This window comes from Bison bison, unplaced genomic scaffold, assembly GCF_000754665.1.
Source record: "Bison bison bison isolate TAMUID 2011002044 unplaced genomic scaffold, Bison_UMD1.0 scf7180017864213, whole genome shotgun sequence".
NCBI classification, from domain to species: Eukaryota; Metazoa; Chordata; class Mammalia; order Artiodactyla; family Bovidae; genus Bison; species Bison bison.
This window is the reverse complement of record NW_011494785.1, coordinates 5,770,451-5,793,563: the sequence shown is the minus strand read 5'-3', so window position 1 is coordinate 5,793,563 and position 23,113 is coordinate 5,770,451. Positions and strand designations below refer to the sequence as shown.

Sequence of the window (23,113 nt, the reverse complement as noted above, 5' to 3'; positions counted from 1 at the left end):
CCTCCTCCTCTCCTAGCAAAGCAATAAAAATAGTTTTTTACTCCATGCAAAAAATAAAAAAAAAAACCCACACTATCTCTGAGATTTAGTCTGGCACCGGTGAAGAGGCTGAATATTCTGCAACAAGGGGAAGCTAAGGAAATTGATTAAGCCGTAGGCTTTTGTCCACACATCAGCGTTGGCTAATGAATTATATAATGTACCCCAGAAAGGTAAAAGGCTTCTATTACGGGAAGCAGTTTTTAGGGGCTCTCAATTTTCTGTAAATGTAAAGCTCCTCTGTGGGTGCATGTATGTATTAGTCACTCAGTCGTGTCTGACTCTGCGATCCCACGGACTGTATAGCCCTCCAGGCTTCTCTGTCCATGGAATTCTGCAGGCAAGCATACAGGGGTGGGTTGCCATTCCCTTCTCCAAAAAGCTCCTCTAAAAACCTGTTAGTAAAAATACTGAAACTTTTGCTTCCATTAGGGCCAGGACAGTAAAATAAATTCTGGCTGGCAGAAATAAACGTTTTTAAAGAACACAGTCGACAATGCTCAGCAGTCAGACGCCTAACGGCGAACCTTCTACCCGACCCCCAAGCGGGCTACTAGGGAAAAAACCCATGAGGGGTCACGAGTCGGCGACGGGGGCGGGGCAGGACTTCCGGGTTGCTCTCTTTCCCCACTGGCTGGGCTGCTCTCTCCCCACTGGCTGGGCTGCCCGGCGTCCTGCGCAGGAACCGGAAGTCGAGCTCACAAAACAGAGGAGGCGGGGAGCTTCGCCGGCTTTCGTCTCCCTTTCTCCCGTCTCCTGTGTTAGGTCTTACCTCCGGCCGATCGTCCGCCGCCGCACGGCTTGCCGCCATGGCCCTCAGCGATGCCGACGTGCAGAAGCAGGTGAGCGCCAAGCTGGGCTCCAGGAGGCAGGCGGGCGCATCCCCGGCCTGGATAAGCCCCGCGGCGGCCTCGTCGGCCAGGCCTCCTGCTTTCCTGGGGCCCTGCCTCAGCTGCCGGGCGTCGGCGGTGGGCGTGCCGCGGGGCTGTGCGGGTCGGGGCTGGCCCTGGGGTCGCGGCGCTGGCGCGGCGCCTCCTCGTTCGCGGGCTGGGCGGGCGTTGAGCGTCTAGGCCCGGCCTTAGGGGAAGGATCCTCAGGCCACAGTTTTTAGGGAAGTCGGCCCCTTCTTTCTGAAGTTTGTAGGAAAACGCTGACTAACGCTTACGCACCGTCTTGTGAGTCTTGTTACGTGAGGAATTCGGTGTTTCTTCCTTGGAAATTTCCATTTCCTCGGAAACGTCTTTGCTTTTATTCGTTATCTAATCAGCGCTCAGAAGGGCGGAGTGTCTCCTTTAAGTGCATCTTCGGCTGATCACAGAAGGCGGCAAGAACAGCTCTGGGGGGAAGCTTAAGGCGTCTTCACAAGGTGCCGTGCGGGCGTGAGCATCAGCCCGTGCGGCGTCCGAGCGTCGCTGTGGGAAAGGACGCGGTGCCCTCCACACTGCCTAGTAGTGGTCACCTCCCGGCCCCGGCCCTCTCACCCCTGATTAGGATAGAGCGGGAACTAAGGGTTCCCCAGGAAGAATACCTTATAAAGGTAAAACCGTGGTGAAAATCAAAGGCATCTTTTGTTTCTGTAAAACGGTTAAGAGTGAAGAAATGTATGGCCTGTACCCCTACACGTTCCGCGGGGTCTCCATCAGGGCGACGCCTGCGCTCCCCGTAATTCTCATCAGTGACCGGGCTGAGCACCAAGCGCAGACCAGACGCGTAGAAATCCTGGGTGTCCAGATTCCTTCCCCCACCTGTATTCAAGTATTTGTCCATGTTGCTTTTCCTGTCTGAGGAGTATGGTCGTTTATTTCAGCAAATCTCTAAAGGAATCGGACTGCAAAAGGGTAAAACCGAGTAGATTTAGCAGGAAGAAGAAAAGTGTAATTTAAGGGCAGATTTTTCTGTCTTAGGGGCGGAGTTAAATGTCCTGAAGCAGGTGACTTTCTCTTGTCGGAACTCCCAGAGGCACGGTATGTTCCTGTTGACTGTAAACGGGCTTCTCAGATGGAGGTTAAAATGAGTGTTTTGCTCTAGGCTGTGCTGATCTAGTCAGATCTAGTAGCGGGGGGTCCAGCAGGAGTGATAAAGGCAGATAATGCAGGTTTGAATCAGGGTTTACCTCTGGAGGCCAGTGGCTTTTAGCATTTATAAACTGTATTTATTTCCTATTAAAGAGTTTGTGGGTCTTTTTTGGATGTGGACCATTTTCAAAGTCTATATTGGATTTGTTACAACATTGCAACATTACCTGAGAAGGGAAATGCACTTCAGTAAATGATTATTGAATGAATCAGAAAAGATATATTTTCTTGTCATTCAAAAATAACCTTTTCGTTCTTCTAGATTAAGCACATGATGGCTTTTATTGAACAAGAAGCCAATGAGAAAGCAGAAGAAATTGATGCAAAGGTGAGATTCCACTGTCTAGGTTAAAGCAGTTACCTGAGTTTTATATGGTCTTGCTTTCCTAATTAGTACTGAATAACATTGCTTAACAGAGCAATTTTGAGTTGCATAGTATGTCTGTATGTTATGTAAAATTGTTCTTTTCTCTAGGTATAATCAAATACCATTTAATACTTAATTTTCATTGTTCTTTTAATTTATTCTCCAGTAGTACAAATAAAGGTTATATTTCCCTGTGCTGTAAACTATATCCTTGTTGTATGTTTAATATTGTTTTGATGACCATCTGAGTGCTGCAGTTTCTTGTATAACTAGTTTCCTTATTTCTCTCTGGGACAAATATTAGCACTTAATGTTTCAGCTGCTAAATGCATTTTTATTTTAAAGTAGTCTTATCTCATATGACGCCATCATCTGTACTTATTTCCTGTGATAGGTGTGGTAATAAGCTGTTAGGCATTTATTTTAGAACATGAAGGTTCCAGTAGCTGTGCAAAACATTAAATATCTGAATGAGTAACTTTAGCTAACTTCCAAAGTCATAATTTCTTACTGCCTGAAAATCACAGACAGTTGACACACTGAGATAGCCTTTGTAAAAAGTGACTGCTCAAAAAAAAAAATAAAGTTTACTTAAGGTTAAAAAAAAAGTGACTACTCAATAATTAACACTAAAAAAACTAATAACTCAAATTTATATAGTTGATCATTTTAAAAGGACTGTTAGATTTTGAACGACAAGGAAAGAATACTATTTTTATTTTATAAGGGAAGACACTTAGACTGAGATTACTTGACCAAATATTTTAGACAGTAACTCAGATCTTCTAACTCCAAATTCTGTATCTTTTTCATATACAGAATCTTCTGATTATATACTTTGTAAATTTGTTTGTGGGTACTATTATCCTTGATTAAATTTTTACTCTGGCTTCATTTATGATAAAAATCACTGATCTTTCCTTTTGAACAAAAGGAATGAGGAGTACTCTTTGAAGATGAGTCATAACACTTTTTCATTTTAGATATAGAATAAAGTGAATTTAAGCAAATACCCTGGTCACCAGCAGCTTAAAATAAAATTGTCAAATCTGTATAATGAAATAATAATAATTAATTTCTTGGTAGGCAGAAGAAGAGTTCAACATTGAGAAAGGTCGTCTTGTCCAAACCCAAAGACTGAAGATTATGGAATATTATGAGAAGAAAGAAAAGCAGATTGAGCAGCAGAAGAAAATGTGAGCTTTGAAAATCACTGGGCTGAGAGGGTCCAGCAGGTGCACTGGGGTCAGCAGATACGGGTTCTGGTTTTATCTGGACCACTCACTGCTTATCTAACCTTGGTCACTCTGCTTAACTTCCCTTTCCTCACTTGGGAACATGGAAGCCTCACTGGATTACTGAAATATACAGTTGAAATAACTGATAAAGTCTTGCCACTTGGTAAGCACTCAATAAATATTTCGTAATATTTGAGAATAGGTGGGTATAAAGCACTGCATTATTTCAGGGAGTTCTGTTTGGGTCCGTACAGAGAAAGGTATTTGCGTATCTGAAGAAGGGTGTACATTTTTTTCTCTGCAGCTCTAGTGATGATATTTTTCCATGCCTTTTGCAGTCAGATGTCCAATTTGATGAATCAAGCGAGGCTCAAAGTCCTCAGAGCGAGAGATGACCTTATCACAGTGAGTAATTAGTCCCTTTAGTTATAGTATTATAAAATGTTTGTCTATTATCGAGAATTCACTAGTTCATATTGGATTAAGGACTTGATTAATGATTTTTAGAGAGAAAACCTTTGGTTAGCAAATCAGTACAGTAGGTATTGTAATAAATAAAGAAATGAATAAGATATGTGTCCCATTTTCAAGGACTCACTGCTCTGACAACATATAGACTCTTCTGGGTCACATAACTCATGATGGAGGATCGTAGAGTGCGGGTGATGGGGGCTTGAGGCTGGAAAGCCTGAATGGAGTAACATAGGGGCCCTGAGTGCACGTGAGGAACCTTTGAGTACTTTCAGTAGAAGGGTGTTGAAGTTTTCACTTTATTTTATGAAGAATATCATATATAGGGTTCATGATGTAAGTTCATAAGTATGTAGACTAAATTTAACAGGGAAGAGGTTAGACACGTAACCGTCTGCAGAGTATTGTCATCCAAAGGACAGGGCAGGAACATACACTTAGGTCAGGCAGCCTGAAGGAATTTGAATTAATTCAGAAACCAGGGAATTCCCTGTGGGTCCAGTCGTCAGGTCTCCGGACTTCCACTGCAGGGGCCATGGGTTCAGTCTCCTGTCGGGGAGCTAAGAACCTGCGAACCACATGGCATGACCAGAAAGGAAAATTCAGAAACCAATCACGGACGCCTCTATATGCACTGCTACTCATATTGTTGTTGCGGAGGCCCTAGATTTCTTAACAAATGGAGAGATAAGTTAGATAAATATTGGGAAGGAAGAAACATACTGTTTTGATGCTACAATTATATACTAAAAAATACAACACCCAAAAAACACTAAGAACTAGTGATTAGTTCAAATGGTGACTGGCTACAAAGAGAATATACAGAAATTGATAGTTTTTCCACATGCCAGCAGTAACTAATTAGGAATAAATGTTAATGAATAGGCCCAATGTGGAAAAGCTGTAAAACTGGAGATATAAAACTTGACTAAGTAGAAGACATACCATCTTAGATGACTAAAGAAACACAAATATCTTAAGATGTTGGTCTCGTCACATGACTAGTGTGATGGCAGCAAGGACTGAGTGGGTTGTCAGTGGGGATGCATTTTATAGGAGGACACTCTGGACATTGGCTGCGGGTTGATCTTCTGCTGCCTCCTTTAAGACTGATACAAAATCCTGAATTTCAGGCCTGGCTGCCTAGAAGAGTGGTGGTTCTATTAATGAAATAGGAAGTCAGGAGAGCGGACTCTTTTAAGAACAACAATCAGATGACTTTGACTTTGGACCTGTTTAGAGGGGCCAGGAAGCTTCCAGATGGAAATGTCTGCCAGGGTGTCTCAAGTGTGAGGACACACTGTAACAACACAGCAGGAACTACAGCAGAATCCTCTGACGTAGAGCAGCAGCCCACCCAGCATTGTGAGTACAAGTGTGCTCCAGTAGAGAGAAGAGTAGCTCCCCTAACACCTATTACAGACCCCAGAGTAGCCAGGGGCTTCCCTGGCGGCTCAGACTGTAAAAGAATCCGCCTGCAATGTGGGAGACCTGGATCCGATCCCTGGGTTGGGAAGATCCCCTGGAACAGGGCATGGCAACCCACTCCAGTGTTCTTGTCTGCAGAATCCCCATGGACACAGGAGCCTGGCGGGCTACAGTCCACGGAATCGCAAAGAGTCGGACACGACTAAGCACAGCACAAGCACAGCAGCACAAACTAGCCAGAGTTTATCTGCTTCTTAAACTCTTACACCCACATGTCTTTCTGATTTCAGTACCAACTTGATCTTTTAGTTTTCACTCACCTGTTTTCATTTCCTAGCTAGGTTCCCTTGAGGGAGGCAACTGTGTGGGTTGCAGGGTTTTGTGTTGCTCAGTCCTGTAGGAGTCGAGACAAAAGACTGTGTCTGCACTACAGCCTTTTGAGGGTGACTATGAAGAATTAAGTCAGTCATAGCTTGGAGACGGAATTGGAGAGAGCAGCATGAACCAAAACCAGGAATCGACAACACGAGCAGGAAATGGAATTGTCCAGAAGAGCAGGGAATATAGGAGCTGAGGCTGGAGAGAGACACCAGCGTTTGGTTAGACTTGATGCCTACTCAGGAGTGTGGAAAGTATCCTTTTACCTTTTCTCTTAACCCTTAATAGGCATGGAGATCTCATGGAGGGCCTTGTTAAAATGCAAACTCCAGGCCCCATTTTCCAGAGATTTTGGTGGCCTCATCGGGCATAAACAGCCCAGAGTAATCTTGTTGCAGGGCATCTAAAGGAGCATGCTGTAGGATTAGGTTTGTGTTGGAGAAAGAGAACTGGTGATGTAGGGAGAGAAAATGAGGTTATGGCTTAACTTGGATCTGAAGGTCAAAAAGCAGAGAAGCCCAGACCAAATGGCAGCAGTGGTCATTAAGAGAAGGCCAGGGCCTCGTCCACAGATTGTTAAAGATTGGAGTCTGTAGGACTTGGTGACTGCAGGTTGTGAGGAGTCGAAAAAGACTTAAGGTTTTCTTACCAGGTAAGGCACCTGGATAGGTATTGGTAAATACAGGGGGAACAGCAGGTGGAGAATGTGATGAATCTTGGCATTTGAACGGCTTCAGAAGACCAGGTGAGTTTAGGAGAGAGGTTGGGGCTGGCATATAGACAGCTCTCAAGCCCAGTCTGTGTGTGGATGAGCTCATCACCATTGTGGATGTAGGATTCCACTGTCAGGCAACCACCTGAGAAGCCTTGAGCTTAACAGCCAGGAAAATAAGACATTCTAAGGACATGGGGAAGCAGTCATGTGGAAGGAGAATAAGAAGCCAGGGACAGAACTCTTTATTTTTCTCTTGTTTTGTTGAGCTGTTAGCATTTCGATAGATACCAAATGCAGTTATTCTGTAACGTGCAGCGTTTCAGAACACATTGTGAGCTTTTGTTTTGCTGATTAGAATTTTGCGAAAATAAATGTTGCTCTAATTCAGTTGTTCTAAAGCACTTGTTTCCTTCGGCCTTTGCAGCCTAACACTGGGCCATGGGGGACTTTTCGGTTTAGCAAACCCCAGTAACCAGCCCCAACTATGAGATGATGGGGAGCAGGGCAACATGTCCATGTTTCAGTGCAGTTTGCTCTTTTAAAACCTTCATTTTTCCAGCTTGCGCATAGAATCAAACTATTGAAGAAGGGGATTTGTCAAGCAGTTGGCTAGGAAAGGATGGGGAAACAGATGGAAGGACATGGCAGCAAACAGGCAAGCTCTGCTGCCCGCAGTGCTTCATCCTTTGGTTGTTCTTCTCACTGTTGACCTTGTCCCGCTGCCTTGCCCCGACGCTTTCCAGTGTTAGAGCCCGTTTTTGGGATCTCTGTGAGGTGTGAGTTTCTGTTTCACCACTGTCTGCTGTTCGGTGGGTGCATTTGTTAGCTTCTTTGAACCTTTCGTTTCTAGTAGAATGGGGAAAGCACACACCTGAAGGTTCATGTAGGAAAAGTGCCTGTATAGTGCCTCATGCGGAAGAGGGCAGTGACAGTCTTCTCCTGTCACTCTCTAAGCCTCACACCTTGTAAGGTACTGTTCCTGTTGTTGGGAGATAAAGAGCACAAGTACCCTGTAGAAATTCTGACGTGCTGGTCCCTGAAGTAGAGATTGCCGGTGCTGGGATTGACGGCCAGCTGACTGTTCACACGTGGAAGGACCAAGGAAACATGGTTCTGTTGTCGTCGTCATCATCAGGTTTCAGTTCCTTGATTTCTAGGAGCATGGTCCTAAATCTTCAGGAAGCTAGAGGCAGGTGCAGGTGGACAACTCTCAAAGTACTGATCTGTAGGCTGAGAGGTAAAGACAGTGACTTACACCTCTCTCCATGAGGCGTCAGGCTGCAGCCAGAAGCTGAGTTTAGAATCAGTATCACTGGAGTATTGATGCCTAGTAACATCACTGCTCGTAACTTACCGTCCTCACCTGTAGGGCACGTCTGTTCAGTGGACAGGAATGCTCTAGATAGGGGACGACACAATTTCCATTAGGTTTTAGCTTTCTTATCTGGAGTTCAGTTTTTTCCAACTTCCTGTGCCCTTGCTTGTAGTTGTGGGCGGTGTTAAGACTCATTTACCCATTTCCAGATTTTTCATAGTGGGTTATTTTTATAAACAGCTGCACTGCTATTTAGAGGTTGACTTGATTCTCATAATGTAAGGCTGTCTCCAAACTCCCCTTTCCACCCTTACCTGCTTGACCAGTGTGGATGGTCAATTCTAGCATAAAGAAACGTGCTTGAGGGATCTCTTGGTGAGGAGGGGCTTAAGTTTCTTTCAGCCAGATGTATAACACAAATGCTGTAAACCTGTGTGCCATGAGCTTCCTAGATTATGAAGGCTTAAAATGCTTGGCAGTGGTTCCTGGAAAGTGGTGGGGTCAAGGGTGACTCACTCACAGAACCACTTCCTTCTCTCTACCCTCACTTCCCAAATTCTGATTGGTCTCTAGGTGAGCATGTAGCTTCCCTCTCCTCTTTAAATCCCCCACAATCGTTCTAGAGATTGTGTTCAGTAGAGTAGATGCGTGGGAAACTTTTTGGGATGGAATGTTCGTGACAGTGTTGGGTGGACAGCAGTGGAACTGAGGGGTATTATCTCTGCCTGGGTCCACTTTTAGCCAGTAAACCAATATACGCTTATCACTTACAGAGTAATTTCCAGTGTGTTCTTTGCAACCATGTGAGATTTCTGTTTCTGTTAAAGAAGTGTTTGTTACAGATGATTAGAAAATACAAACTTAACACAAAATTGAAATCATTGATAGTCCAGCCTCTTTACAGGTAAACATTGATGACACTTTGTTCTCTGTTCAGAGACTCTTTTTTTCTAAATAAAAAATAGAACCATCTTAAATGACTGTCTTAATGCTACAACTTGCTTTTCCAGTCTGTGTCACACATTTGTGTCAGTCGGTAGGGCTCTTCCGCTAGAGCATTGTCTCCCTGAGAGCTGAGCTGGCGCTGCTTCTGTGTATCTGTGACCTTAGCACAGCATCTGCTTTACTGTGCACCTCAGAGAACGTCTGTGGAGTGAAAACCGCCACAGAGTGAGAACTGATTGGACACAAGCTGGGCCAGCCCCGTGTGGGTTCTGAGCGGAATACCCAGGTGCTTGGACAACTTTTTTGTTTTCCACCCTTTGTAGGACCTACTAAATGAAGCAAAACAGAGACTCAGCAAAGTGGTAAAAGATACAACCAGGTACCAAGTGCTGCTGGATGGACTGGTCCTCCAGGTAAGTCTGTAGGTCAGGTGTACCACAGATGGCCACGCGCCTGCAGAACCGACAGTGTGAGAAGCCCGCTGTGCCCCTCCTGCGTCGTCTTGTGAACACACAGCTCCTGCGTGTTCTCATCTTGGCTCTTTGCCTTGTCGAGGAAGAGATGCTTGGGAGGACGGTGGTATCTCGCAGGTTGAATGAGACTGATACCTTTTTAATGGTTCTCTGTAACCCCCAACTATAAACCTTCCTAATTTTGTTTCACCACTGAAATGCTTGTTTTAGGTATTGAGGTTTAGACCACAGGCTGTATAAACTATGTTTCCTGCTCAGGACAAACAGTATTTGTCCTCAACCTAGCTGTATTTTGGGCTTCCCTGGTGGCTCAGAGGTTAAAGATCTGCCTGCAATATGGGAGACCTGGGTTCGATCCCTGGGTTGGGAAGATCCCTGGAGAAGGAAATGGCAACCCACTCCAGTATTCTTGCCTGGAGAATCCCATAGACAGAGGAGCCTGGTGGGCTACAGTCCACAGGGTCGCAGAGAGTCAGACACGACTGAGCGACTTCACTTTCACTTAGCTGTATTTTGTTCCCATCACTAGAGCATTTGGGTATATTTATCTGGTTTGTGACACCAGAGTCTTCCCATTTTATTGTGCTGTGTAGGCCCTCTTTGGGGGAACTTAGGACTTTTCCCCCAACTCTGAGAGAATTATAAAGACATTCTGTTTGCTGTTGCTTTATTTTATAGTTTGTGCTGATTGCATCTGTGCTTTAATAGGGTTTGTACCAGTTGCTGGAGCCCCGGATGATCGTTCGCTGCAGGAAACAGGATTTCCCTCTGGTGAAGGTAAAGTTTGAAAAAAATCCTTTTTCTTTTTAAAGATCAATGTGTTGGGTATGAAATGACAGCTCAGCCATGGAGACTAGAAGTCTTCACTCATTGGAGATTCTGACTTCAGTGTACCCAAGCCTCTGATTTACTGTCTCAAAGAAATCAAGCTGCCAGCTGTGTTAGTACCCTCCTCCCTTCCTGGAGACCTTGTATACCATGATCTGAAAATTCAGTAAGAACGGTACCTACTGGATTGGAGCCGAGGATAGGCAAGACCACAGAGAAGTGGCATACTCCCAGAGCAGCAGGGCTTGGTGCTAACTTAGTACTGTCCTACACCTGGAGGAGGCCAGGAGGTACCAGCAAAGTGATGACACAGAGTCACTGCCAGAGGCCAGTGTTGAGGAGCTTCTCTCTTAAGGGAGGAGACCTTGGCCCCAGGGAGGACCAAGGCCCTGGCAGGCACACGGGGGCAACAGAAGGATCCTTAGGTTGTAGACCCACCCCCCACCACCAGCTCTGATTATGTGCCAGCTACTCTGTTCAGGTCGTTCTTCCCTGTAGCTTACGGTCAGGCGAGGTTGAGAGAGCTTAGTCCCTTAGTGACTACATTTTAACGCACAGTATGTTTGTGGCTGCCCCAGGTCACTTGTCTCCTAGGAGAGCAGACTGCCAGGTGGGGAGCAGTGTTCACTCTTATCTCCACTGTGAACTAGTGAGCTGTGCCAGGGACCCGGAGCCCGGCTTGGGCCGCCCACCTAGACGTGGGGCAGTGCACCTTGGTGGGTGTCGCTGTGAAGCTGCTGGGGCCGGATGCTGCCAGAGTGGCATCCGCTCTCCATGGTGACACTGTGTGAGACCTGAGGAATAGGAAGAATTCAGTGTATGTGTACATCTGTTCAACTGGTAACAGGATCATAAAAAGACTAAAGTTCCGTCATGATGTTATTAGTGTCTTGCTGGAGCCCACACCTGGTGCTACCTTCAGTCAGGTTAGAACCTCTTCCATCTACCCTATACCCCTTCCCCCAGCTCACTCCTTTTTAAAATGTGGTAAAAAGTGCATTAAATTTACCATTGTTACCAGTTTTAAGCATACAGTTCTGTGCTTTAAGTACATTCGCTGTTCTGCAACTGTCCCCACCCTCCTTCTGCAGAACTTTCCATCTTCCAAACTGAACAGCAACTCCATGAGCCCCTGGCAGGCGCATCCTGCTCCTGTCTGTATCACACGGCTACTCTAGTGCCTCTGTAAGAGGAATCCTACCAAGCCTGTCCTTTGGTGATGGGCTTACTTCACTTGGCATATTGTCTTCAAGGTTCATTGATGGTATAGCCAGAGTTGGAATTTCCTTTTTTAAGGATGAATCTATGGACCACATTTTATTTACTCATTTGTGTTTATAGACACCTGGGTGGTTTCTACCATTTGACTGTTAAAAATAAGTGGGAATATCTTTGCTTGTATAGATTGTTGGTTTTGAGGATAACTGTTGTGTGTGTGTGGTCAAGTTGCTTATTTGTGTCTGACTCTTTGTGACTCCATGGACTGTAGCCCATCAGGCTCCTCTGTTCATGAAATTGTCCTGGCACAAATACTGGAGTGGGTTGCTGTTTCCTCTTCCAGGGGATCTTCCCAACCCAGGGATCGAACCCACATCTCCTGTGGTTCCTGCATAGTTTTTGATGACATCTCTGTTTTTTGTCTTTCCAGGCTGCAGTGCAAAAAGCAATCCCTGTGTACAAAGTTGCAACCAAAAGAGACGTTGATGTCCAGATTGACCAGGAGGCCTACCTGCCTGAGGAGATGTAAGGAGTGCTTCTGCTTTTAACATGCAAGTGGCTCTGGCTGCATGAACAGCCACATGCTGGACCTTCCTCGTGTCCGCTGGGCTCAGTGTGCTGGAGGGCAGTGGAACCCCGCTCATTTGTGCCTCCTGTCAGCTCCTGTTGGTCTCCTCTTGTGAACCAGATTCTTATGGTTCATCCTGCCAAACAGCAGAACAGATTTTGTACCCAGAAGTTGAAGCTCGGTACACGTGTGACTAGATGCTGAGAAAGGGGGTGGCTCCCTCTGGCCAGGAAACTACTTTCATGTCTGGCTGGTGGACTCCGTGGTGTGGACTGAGCATTCTTGGTGCTTCTACTGACGGCTGGGTGCAGTGGGGTTGGCCACAGGAGCTCCTGGGCGGGGAGGCCAGGGCATTGTTTTCCTTGTAGCTTTCCAGCTCTTGGCAGCTGCCATGAGGTAACGTCTATGCGGAGCTGACCCAGGGCTCAGGATCCAAAGCCACTCTGCTGATGGGTAATTAGCGGCGGGAGGGGATAAAACCGACAAGCAGTTTGAGGTCTGGTAAATAGCAGGTTCCAGTCAGGGCCACTGTTCACGGTGTTTTGAGTCTGGACCCTTAGAAAAGTCAAACAGTACATACCCTGGATGTTAGAGCACCTACTCCAGAATTAAACAGAGACGCTTCACCTCTGAGGGGTTTGCTCACAGCTGACTGGAGCCTGGATCAGATGAGGACTGGGACTGTTGATTGGCAAATGGGGACAGAATTCCCCTTTTTGTTCTGTTAGGGAGGGGCAAGTTGTTGGAGTTAACCAAGTGAGGTTGGCACATAGTCACTTGGGATGAGTTACAGTTTCAAATTGATTGTGTATGTTCATTGGCCTCTACTCAAGAGGAAGAAGGTAACTGCACCACGGGTCTGTTTTCCTTAGATCTATACACATGGTTCTTTACCTTGTTCTTTGTAGAGCCGGCGGTGTTGAGATCTATAACGGGGACCGCAAGATCAAGGTGTCCAACACACTCGAAAGTCGGCTGGACCTCATAGCCCAGCAGGTGAGTGTGGGGACACTTCTCAGTCAGTTGGCCTGGGGTTACTTTGAGGTGATGTGGAGAACGTGTCGTTGGTATTTGAGATTTGTTGCTCTTTGTACGTTTTGGGACATTTTCTTGAATGGAGGTTTGGACATCTGGTGTCATTTGCTGAGATGATACCATGTATATGAGGGTGGGCTTGGGGATAGAACAAGGGCTTTGTCTGTCTAGGATCTCACTACGTGTGAGCTGTATCGGGGTGCTTAAGAGATGCTTTACTACGGAATTGCTTAACGAAGGCCCTAGAACCCCACACCCCTGAGCGAGTGACAGGAATCAAGTCGCTTGTTAGAGAAATTGCTGCTAGGTTCCCGTGTTTGCAGAAAGCGGTCGCGAAAGTTGAGTTGTCCCCGGTGTGGGGCCTTTTCAGGAGTGCGGTCTGCTTGACCACCAGGCACACGTGGGTAAATTTGTAAAACTAGGTAAACTGAACGTCCTTTCCAGAGCTGCATTGACCACACGTGGACGGCAGCCACCGTCCTGAGGTTGGGCCCTTGGGGTTTTCCAGTTGCTACTGGAGGCCTCAGCACATGCCTGCCTTGTCTACTCGGCACAGGGTGGGTGCTCTGTTGAGAGAGCGTCACTTCTGCCCATGTCAGAACATGACGGAAGCCCCGGATGGTGGTGACTTCTGTCGCTTCTCTTTGTCCCCATTAAGCAGTGGCCTGAAGCCCAGAGGTGTGATCGTCACCTCTCTCTCGGCCTCTGCTGGGATAAGTGGTTGGCCCTGTGGCTGCGGCTCAGGTGGGTCCGTGCCAGGCCGCACTGCCTCACAGAAGTTCTCCACTCTTCACAGATGATGCCCGAAGTGCGGGGAGCCTTGTTTGGTGCAAATGCCAACAGGAAGTTTTTGGACTAAGCCAGCAGGAGGTGCGTGACGAGGACGCTCCCGTCATTGGAAGAAACGAGATGGCCTGTATAGCTTCCTCTTTGCTGTCCCCTGCCCTTATTTGTCAGTGGGTGCTCTTCTGTAGCTAATGTTCTCCGACTGATGGGTAATGATGGGAGTCTCAGTTAGTACATTAGGAAACCTTCCTCTAGCTTGTCTCAAAGTAGCACAGTTCCCGCCGTTCTGTAGCGTGCAGTTGCGGGGCCAGGTGCGTGCGTGTCCCGCACCTGCTGCTGTCCTGGGCTCCACCATCCAGCCTACAGGCGGTGGGGTGGTAGACTCAGTCCTCAAGTGCATGTGGGCCTCATCCCTTCCGGCAGCAGCAGCTTCTCGCCTACGTGTTTGGACCTAGAAGTGTCTGTAAATGTGATTTAAGGTCTATTCCATGAATCTGCTCTATTTATTAAAACACAACGTGGAGGTGGATGTCGCTGTGGTTTATTACACAAGGGCTGCGACTCCACTGGGCGATCTGGAATGCCGGAGCCACAGCCCAGCAGTGGTGGGCCACCGACAGCTCCCTCCCTCTTCCTCTGCTTCTGCTCCTTTTCATCCAGCTCTCACCCTGAGGCACCCTCCACAAGGGGCTCTGGAGGGGCTGACGGCTTGATTAAGGAAGGTGTATTAGATTTGGTAGCATCAGAGAAGGTGGCGGCGCGGGCCCGGGGAGAGGAGTTGCTGTGTGTTTGGTGCATCAAGACTTAAAACCCTGTGTGACCTGAAGATAAGGTGTCAGTCAGTCCTCCACCCTCAGGATGACCTGAGTTGACTCAAGTGTAGCTTTGTCCTAAATGGACGCAGCTGGGAAGACGCGCGGTCTCCTCACAGTCTTCACGTCACACAGGGCTCCACGGGTGGAGGGTGTGGGGCCAGGGGACCCCCAGCCTTGGGACGGCTGTCGTGGTCCTCTTGAACTAAAATACAATCCTGCTTTTCCCCACATCAGTGCTAGGATGAACTAAGTTATTTACTCAGAATTAACAATAGCAAATCCTCAAACTGACTCAGTTGAGATGCAGTGACGACCCTGTCTGTTCAGGTGGCAGGCTCCTGAGCACCGGGGGCCTGGTCACCCAGGGATGGGCCTGAGAGGGAGAGGGCAAGCGGTGACCACGACGGCTGCTCACACCCAGTGCTCCCCGATGCCCCGGGCGACCCTGAAGAATGGGCTGTGAGCAGCGCCCTTCAGGAAGGCCAACCTGAGGGCAGGGTTCCGCCCCCGCCCCACCATGCCCCCTCCCCACTCCTGGGTGGGGCCTGTGCCACCAGCACGGAGGGACCCTCACCTGCACAGTCGCTGATGCCGCTGTAGCTGTTCACTGCAGCCTAAGTTTGGATTTGAGTTTCCAAAACTATCGAAAGACAGTCACTAGTTAGTCTGCCCGCCCTTTTGTCAACACGACATCCCAGATTCCTTGTATAAACACCCCGTGGGGTCTGTCACGGGGGTCCTTCCCCTCTTGGGGCCTCCTTTACAAAATGACACACTGTCTGAGGGCCCAGCTCGGGGGGCAGAGTGGCCCGAGACAGGAGAGCCCTCTGCCCCCAGCCTTCCAGAGGCATCACTTGTGGCAGCAGCTACGGAGCCTGCAACACAGCCAGATGCGGGCTTGCTGACCACAAAATCAAGGGCTGGACCTGGAGGCTGACAGGATCCTAGTCCAGCAAGTTAGGGACAACCTGGGAAGTCTGTTCTGATCCCACGTGAAGGGAGAGAGGATCATGCAGTGCCCAGCATCCTGCTGTGGCATCTCAGGCACCTCCCATGTGCCCGCAGCTCAGCTCCCAGCAGCTCACACCTGTCAGGCAGCTCCCACTGCAGATGCCACTGGGGGCTGGAGTCGTGTCCTGTCACAGGCCAGCACACTGCCCCTCCACCCTCCCTTGGTATTCAGCCTGATCCCCATGGGCTGCCACTCACCCAGCTGGGTAAACAAACCAAGCTCTGAACACAGACTGCCAGGGAGGCTGAGGCCAGGACAGCGCAACAGCCCTAGCAAGGGCCTTCCTTGCCGACCCCCAAGAACTGTCCCCGGGCAACGGGGAGCGTGGACAGAACTGGACAGTGCCTGCGGCTGATCTGTTTCCATTCCTCAGCATAAACACAGATCGACGGGATGGACCCACAGCCCAGAAACAGTCAACTAATGCCTGACGAGGGAACCAGTGGCAGTGACAGCTCCTTAGTGAACGGTGCTGGGAAAACTGGACATTGACTTGCAGAAGAGCTCGACTGCTGTCTTACACCACTCATACAGATGGATCGAGCACCTGAGAGCATTAAACTCCCAACAGCAGGAAAAGTTCCATGACACGGGAACCTAAAGCACATGCAACAGAAGGTAAAAGAAACAAGTGAGACCACATCAGACCAAAAGCTCCCGCACAGCGGTGGAAACCAGCCACCCAATGAAAAGGCCGCCTACTTAATGTGGTGGGGCAGGGGCCAACTGCAAGCATACACCTGATACGGGGCCAATACGAGAATTCACAGACGCAACGGGCAAAGAACACAGGAGAAAACGCTGCATGCACTTAGTCCTCAGGGAACCCACTAAGATCACCTTCCATCTGTCACACTGGCCATAAATCAGAACGTGGAGAGAACCCTAGTGCACTGCCAGTGGAAACGCACCCGTGTCCACAGCAGTAGCCAAGGTGTGGAAGCAAAGTGTCCAGGACGGATGAGTGAAGAGACAGTAAAAGTCACACAGAATCATACTCTGTGATTTCCCCGATATGCAGAATCTATTAAAAAATGCAAACACAGAAAAAAAGAGGGGATATGTGGTTCACAGAGGGAGGTGGAGACTGAGTGAACTGGGTGAGGCCCCAGCGTGCAGTTACAAGGTCAGTATGTCCTGGCGGTGTGGTGCTCAGTGTGGCAACTGCAGTTAACACTGTTCTGTGTGAGAACGTTGCTGAGAGTAGATCCCAGATGTTCTTAGCATTTTTGTAACTGCGAGCAAGGGCTGTTCCCAGTGGTGATCAGGCTGCAGTTTGTGGTTGTCAGGTCATCGTGCTGAACACCTTGGTCGCACAAGTGTCACTCACCCTCAATAAAACCGAGAATGTGTCTGCTGGTTGACAACGGAACATATCCTTTCTATATGGCCGGTCTCGAACCTCCAAATGCACATTTACGTGTGCAGACACGTGAACTGAGGCCCGGCGGCCACTAGCTCCCACCACCATACAGAAACAGAGCACGATGCACCCGCCTTGCGGGAACTGCTACTGGAAGAAGTCACTGGCTGCCAACTTGATGGCCTTCTCCACAGGGAACAAGGTCAGGTCACTGCCCCCCGGAAGGGAATGGTGAGGGTCGGGGGCATCTGCAGCCACAGGGACCAGCTCCAGCCAGTGAGGTTCTGGAACACTGGGGTCCCGGTGAGTCGGGGGGCTCTTCTGTTTTACTGAGGCCCCCTTTCTTTTTATCGATCCACTTGGCCTGTGCCTGAACTCCTCACGAGCTGCCTGGTGCAGGTCCTACAAGTTACTTCTGTCTTACATGTATGTACCCTTGAGATGACACGCAACCAGTTCTCCAAACTAAGCCCGATTGTAACATCCCGAGGGGCGGCTATGTGGGTCCCATGGCTTTGCCTTCACACTCAGAGCATGGCCATATCAGCCCCTCAGTCCAGCCTTGTGTCCATTTCTCACAGCACAATAATCTTGGTGTGTGTCCCTGGCTGGGGACACTAAGGGGAAAGTGTTCACACTCTCTGGGTCCTCAGGTCACCTTGTTCCCACACCTGGCGTCTCCTGTCCACCCCTCCCCTCTTGAACCTTTGTCCAGAGCCAGGTCACTGTCGGCTTCCCCAGGGTTTACTCCCGGCATCCGAGGACCCGTCTGTCTCTTCCTGCAGGCTTCCCGTCCAGACTTGGACAGCAGTGCCTGGCACTAGGCCCACCTTTTCCGAGTCGACGTCACCCTTTCAGAAAACCACTGATTGCGGTTTTCTCCCCCAAAACAAAGCCCCTGGAGATGCCCACAACATGCTGGCCACCCGGTAACGAAGACAGGCTCTCCAGATACCAGGACCTCCTCCCAGCACCCAGTTTCTTCTGACATTTTGATTCCAAGGCCCACAAGTTCCCAGAAGAGGGCAGACCGAGCATGTGGGCAGCTGGAGTGGCGGCCCCAGAGCCTCTCTGATGATATCCAACCAGGATGTGAGAGAAACGCCTTCCCAGACCCATGGGAGAATGTCCCCAGTGCCCTGGGTGCCGTGTGATTGTTGGCACTGCAGCTTCTCAGCCTACAAAACCTAAGTCACAGTCTGTCTGTTTCCACAAACAAGACTTTACCAAAGTCCCGTCAGTTACCCCTTCTCAAGTGCCTGCCTCTACCTAAAAGAGTGACGTTCCACTGGGTTCCAAGGAGCCTGTCTCCCAGACTCCCAGATACAGGACCCACACGAGGTAAAGTGTGGCCACAAGCAGATCATTGCAAGCTCTAAACATGCTGCTTTTCTGCTCAGTGGACACCTTGTTGGAAGTGCGCGTTCTTAACTGTTGACGGTGGCTCTCATTCACCAAACACATAGCAAGGGGAACAGGGTTAGACGCAGGTAACGGTTTAAGCCACCAGTGTGTTTAAGCAAATAGCATGGGATCAGAGGCAGGCTATGATTTAAGTAAACAGGTCACACTCAGTTCTGACCTTAAGCCTGAAATGAAATTGAAATACTTTTTGAAAGCTTTTACATGTAGCTCAGGTGGTAGGGACCAGTCAGAGAGCCCAGAGGCTGCCCTGAGGGAGCTGAACCCCGAAGCACAGAGCTGGCTCCCTTACAGAAGACCCCGGCCTCCCCGTGGGGCTGGTAGACGACTCAGCTGTTGGGGGGCAGGGGTGGCTATGGGGGCTGCTGGGGCCAGGGTGGAGGAGGGGGGCGTTGGAACACCTGCAGGGCCAGGGCTGAGGAGCGTCCACTCCTCCCTGTGCTCCTCTCCCCCTTGGATTCCGTCCTGGCCACACGGCTCACTGTGCCCCTGTGCGCCCTGGGCCGAGTGTCTCAGCAAAGCACATCAGTGGAGGCATGGCAGGACTCGGGGGGGCGACCTGTGTGTCCCCACTGACTTGGCCAAGATGCAGCTGCAGAACCAGTGTGGACAGGAAACCTACAAAGGCAGGCATGTGGGGGCAGGCGTGCGTATCAGGGTGCAGGGCCCTGGAAGACGGGCAAGGCTGGGCAGCGGCTGGCTCACCCTGGCCCCGCTGGGCCACTTGCCCAGTGGCCGTGAGGACCGGGGCGGGGAGGAGGGGGGCGCAGCGGGTGGCGGCACAGGCTTGGGAGAGAGATTCAAGCCAGAACGAGGCTCAGGGGAGCCAGAACAGAACCAGCCAGGAATGGAGCAGAGACTGGCCCCTGGGGAGTAGCCCCAGTCAGGGTCAGTGCGTGCACACACATGCTTCTCTCCAGTCAAGGTTACCATGCATGCACACACGCCCACTTCTCTCCTGACCCGCCATGGACAGGCGGATGGGTAATGCGTTCTGCTCACATGTTGATGGCGTCCAGCCTCTTGCCCTGTTCGCCTCCCTTTACTGTGAGGTCTGCAGGGAAGTCGCGTCCCCCTTTCTGTCCTGTGAGTGACCGATTACAGGTGCGCAGAAGAGCCTTCGTTCCATAAATGGTGAGAAGTGACATCTTAGTTCCTGGGGCTGGGATGCAACGTGCTTTCCTCCTGCCAAATCAAGCCTTGGACATGCTCCAAGGACCAACTGCAGGGCTCTCAAAAACAACTGTCATCCTGCCACCCTCTGGAAGAAGCTTCAGACCCAAGCTCTGAGAAGCGGGCAGTGCTTTTCCAAACTGAGAGATTTCTTGAAGGCAGCTGCGTGGTACCCGCATCACCCTGAACGCCAAGGGACAGGCTCAGAACACCACAGCTGCCTTCCTGGCTATTCTCTCACAGTCCCTCTCTCACTGCAGAGTTTGGTTAAAATCACCCACGGCAACAAACAGTGAGCCTGGGTTGCAGAAGGGGAACAAAACTGGTACAACCTAAGACCCAGCACAGCCCAAAATACATAAATATTTAAATAATAAAAAACCCAAAGGAAAGCCACACGGCCCTTTCAGGGCCTAGTGTTTGGGGGAGGGGATAGCCTGGGCCCGCAGCCCAGAGGCCCCCCTCCCAGAGGCCTCTCCAGAAGGGTTCAGGGTGAAGGTCGCCTCTGAGGGCCCAGCCCTGGGTGAATCTCACCCTAGAGGTGCTCCCCATTTATCAAACTCAGCCACCTTTCCTCCCAGTGACGGAGAGGATTAGAGACAAAAGTCATTACTGTTCAATACGAGGGAACCTTTGCATGTTTCCAGACATCAAACAGCAAGCTCCACCAGAACTGAGACCAACCCACTCTTCACTCACGACTGGCTTCCTGTCTCTTCCCTGGTTCCTCCCCACCAACTCTTGTTTCTTGTGCCAATCTGAAGCAAGCAAGGGTGTTGGGGATGGTACACCCGGGGCTTAACAAGTGTAAAGGTCAAACAGTAATTCTGAAAATGGGGTAGATTAACTAACACGTTCCACGGAACCAGACTCCAGAGCTGACCAGTGGGAAGACTCTGTTTTGGTCTCAAGGAGACAGACCTGGGAAACATACCCTGAGGGACTCAGCTAAGCTCTGCCTAAAACTATCAGAACATTCTGGCCTTTGGTGAAGAGATTCATGTCACGGCGAGAGAAGTTGCAGCTGGGAATCCAAAAGTCAGAACCCAACTGGACCTGTGTTCAGGGTGTGGTGCTAGTCCACAGGGGCCCACTCATCAGGACAGCAAAGGGGCCAGGGTCCCAGCCGCCTGCCCCCACTCCTCCAACCCAGGCCAAGGAGACTCAGAATCAAGTGAGACAAACGCTCCGGCTGGCTTCATGTCAAAATTGAGGTTTATGCATGAAGTCCACTTTAAAGTTACTTTTGTTTAAATGACTGATGTAGAACTTTACAGGAAAGCGTGGGGGACTGACGACACTGTGAGGATGGCAGGAATGCAGTCTCATGACTGCATCAGCCAACTCAACGACAACATACCAAGGGGGACAACGTGACCACACACACCCGCGGGCCACAGGGTCCCGGCCCAGGAAGCAAGAGATCACTAACGAGGCCCATGGTTTAAGGATAAGGCCGACCAGGAACCTCCAGTGTCTTAACGGCTTACAGCCACCTGATAAGAAGGTGGCCAACTCCTCCTCCCCCAACCCCAACAACAAAAACCCTCCCAGAGCACGCTGCTGTTCACAGGGCTTCGCCCTGCTGGAGCTGCCCACTGCCCTCCCGGCCCCAGCAGCATGTTACCCACGGGCCCCAGTGCGGGTGTCGGGAAGGTGGGGTTCATGCCCGGGCCTGGGCGGTGAGGGTGTCCCTGGGGCCCCACACGCCTGGCTAGGCAGTGTGTACAATCCCCACGCTGCTGAGGCCTGCCAGCCAGCGGTTCTCCATGGAGCACCCCCGCTCCCCACAATCCACACGGGGCCTTCGGTGACTGAGTGGGCCGAGGGGGCCGCCTCTCTGGGCGGCGGGCACTGGGCCTCAAACCTCTGTCCTGGTGGGACTTTGCCTCGACGATAAAAGACGACAGTGACATGGGACACACACAACTCACACATCACCCTGCTCTTTTAAGAATGTACTTTATACAAAATAACCAATTCATATGGAAATAAATCTACAGACCTCCAAGGATCAAAAAGATTTTTAAACAGTTGTTTTAAAAAATTATCCAACACACAGTATAGAACTAAGTACTGAGGTAAGTGTGGCTCTCAGTGAAACAGGGGATCAGCAGACCAGACAAAATATACACAATATAAAAATAAATAGCATTCCCCTTCCCAGTACTGGCCAGGATCATGCACAGGAATCTGCAGCAGGAGAGCGGGCGTGGGCCCAGCTGGGGGCAGCGTTCAGTGCCTCACTCCCGGGCCCACCACCCTCTCCAAACACACAGGACACTCAGCTGGTTTTAAGAGGCTTTCCCATATCAGCCACCAGGGCTCAGCGAGGGAGAGACCAGGCGGCGATGCCGCTGACCATCTGCTCGGCCCGGGCCCATGAAGCACAGGAGGATGGAGCAGCTGGAGGTCAGGCTCGCACCCGCCTCACATGAGGACACAGCAGGGAAGGCCCAGCACCCCAGGGAGAGTCCAGACCCAGAACAGGAGGAACCAAGTCTCAGTTGAGGGCCAGCCCCTGGCAGGGGAACCCGCACCCAAGGGGCAGAGGCTGAACAGCCCGCCTCCCAGCGCCCCGCTCTCCTTGGGGGCACCCTGGCCCTTCCCCTGGGCTCTGACTCACTGGCCGCAGCCGCTCTCCAAAGGTCCCTGCCTTGGGGCTGCTGGCTGAGGGATCCTGGGAGAATCCAAACCAGGACCTGAGAGCTGTGTGTGTGGCTGAGATGGAAACTTTCAAAAAGCGAGAAAACCCTGAGCCTACGCGGCCCACTCCTGGAACTGGCAGGAACCAGCACAAGTCACAAGGACGCTCCTGGGGTCTAGGGGCCAAGCTGGCCAGGGGCTGAAGGTACTCAGTCCACACGAAAGGCAGCCTTCTGAGAGTCACCCAGCCCCGCCCAGGGAGGACGCCCTGCTGACGACAGGCGCGAGGGCCCCAGGGAGGCAGATGGACACGGCAGCACTAGTCTCACTTTGAAGGCGGGACAAGAAAAGGTTCTGAACAGGAGTCCACGCGTCTGTTGCCACTCGGCCTCCACCTGTCTTCAGCCTACTAAGTTTTAGCCAACAGCTCTTCTTACAGGAGGGGAAAAACTCAAGGCCAGAAACATTCCATAAGGCTCTTGTTTGCTCTCTGGATCTTTTCTCTCTCCTGGGTCTGGGGAAGTCGGTTTCTAACATAACGACTCTAAGGTGAGTGGTGGACAGGAGTCCTCCAGGTCCCTGACAGGTGGCAGCGGTCCCAGGGCAATGCCGCCCCAGGACCTCCTCCCAGGCTAGTTCTGGTCAGGAAGAGTGCACGGGCCCTGAACGGGGGTGGCCCTGTGGGGCAACGCAGCACAGAGCCGCACTCCCAACAGGGCTCCCAGTGCCTGGCCTCTCTGCTCACCCCGAAGGGAGGCTCTGGGGCAGCAGGAGATGGGGTTGGGGCTGGGGGGTTGAGCCAC

The 23,113-nt window shown here is 50.3% G+C and overlaps 1 protein-coding gene across 1 annotated transcript; it reads left to right on the top strand.

Moving 5' to 3' along the window:
* The first annotated feature begins 706 nt into the window (after positions 1-706).
* Positions 707-16,751, top strand: ATP6V1E1 (ATPase, H+ transporting, lysosomal 31kDa, V1 subunit E1). Its single transcript, XM_010845058.1, has 10 exons — positions 707-881; positions 2,377-2,442; positions 3,568-3,677; positions 4,058-4,124; positions 9,295-9,384; positions 10,153-10,221; positions 11,921-12,015; positions 12,967-13,054; positions 13,890-13,963; positions 16,080-16,751. Exons 1-9 carry the CDS (start codon positions 849-851, stop codon positions 13,950-13,952), a joined length of 681 nt encoding a protein of 226 aa, XP_010843360.1. The 5' UTR covers positions 707-848; the 3' UTR covers positions 13,953-13,963; positions 16,080-16,751.
* Positions 16,752-23,113: the final 6,362 nt, after the last annotated feature.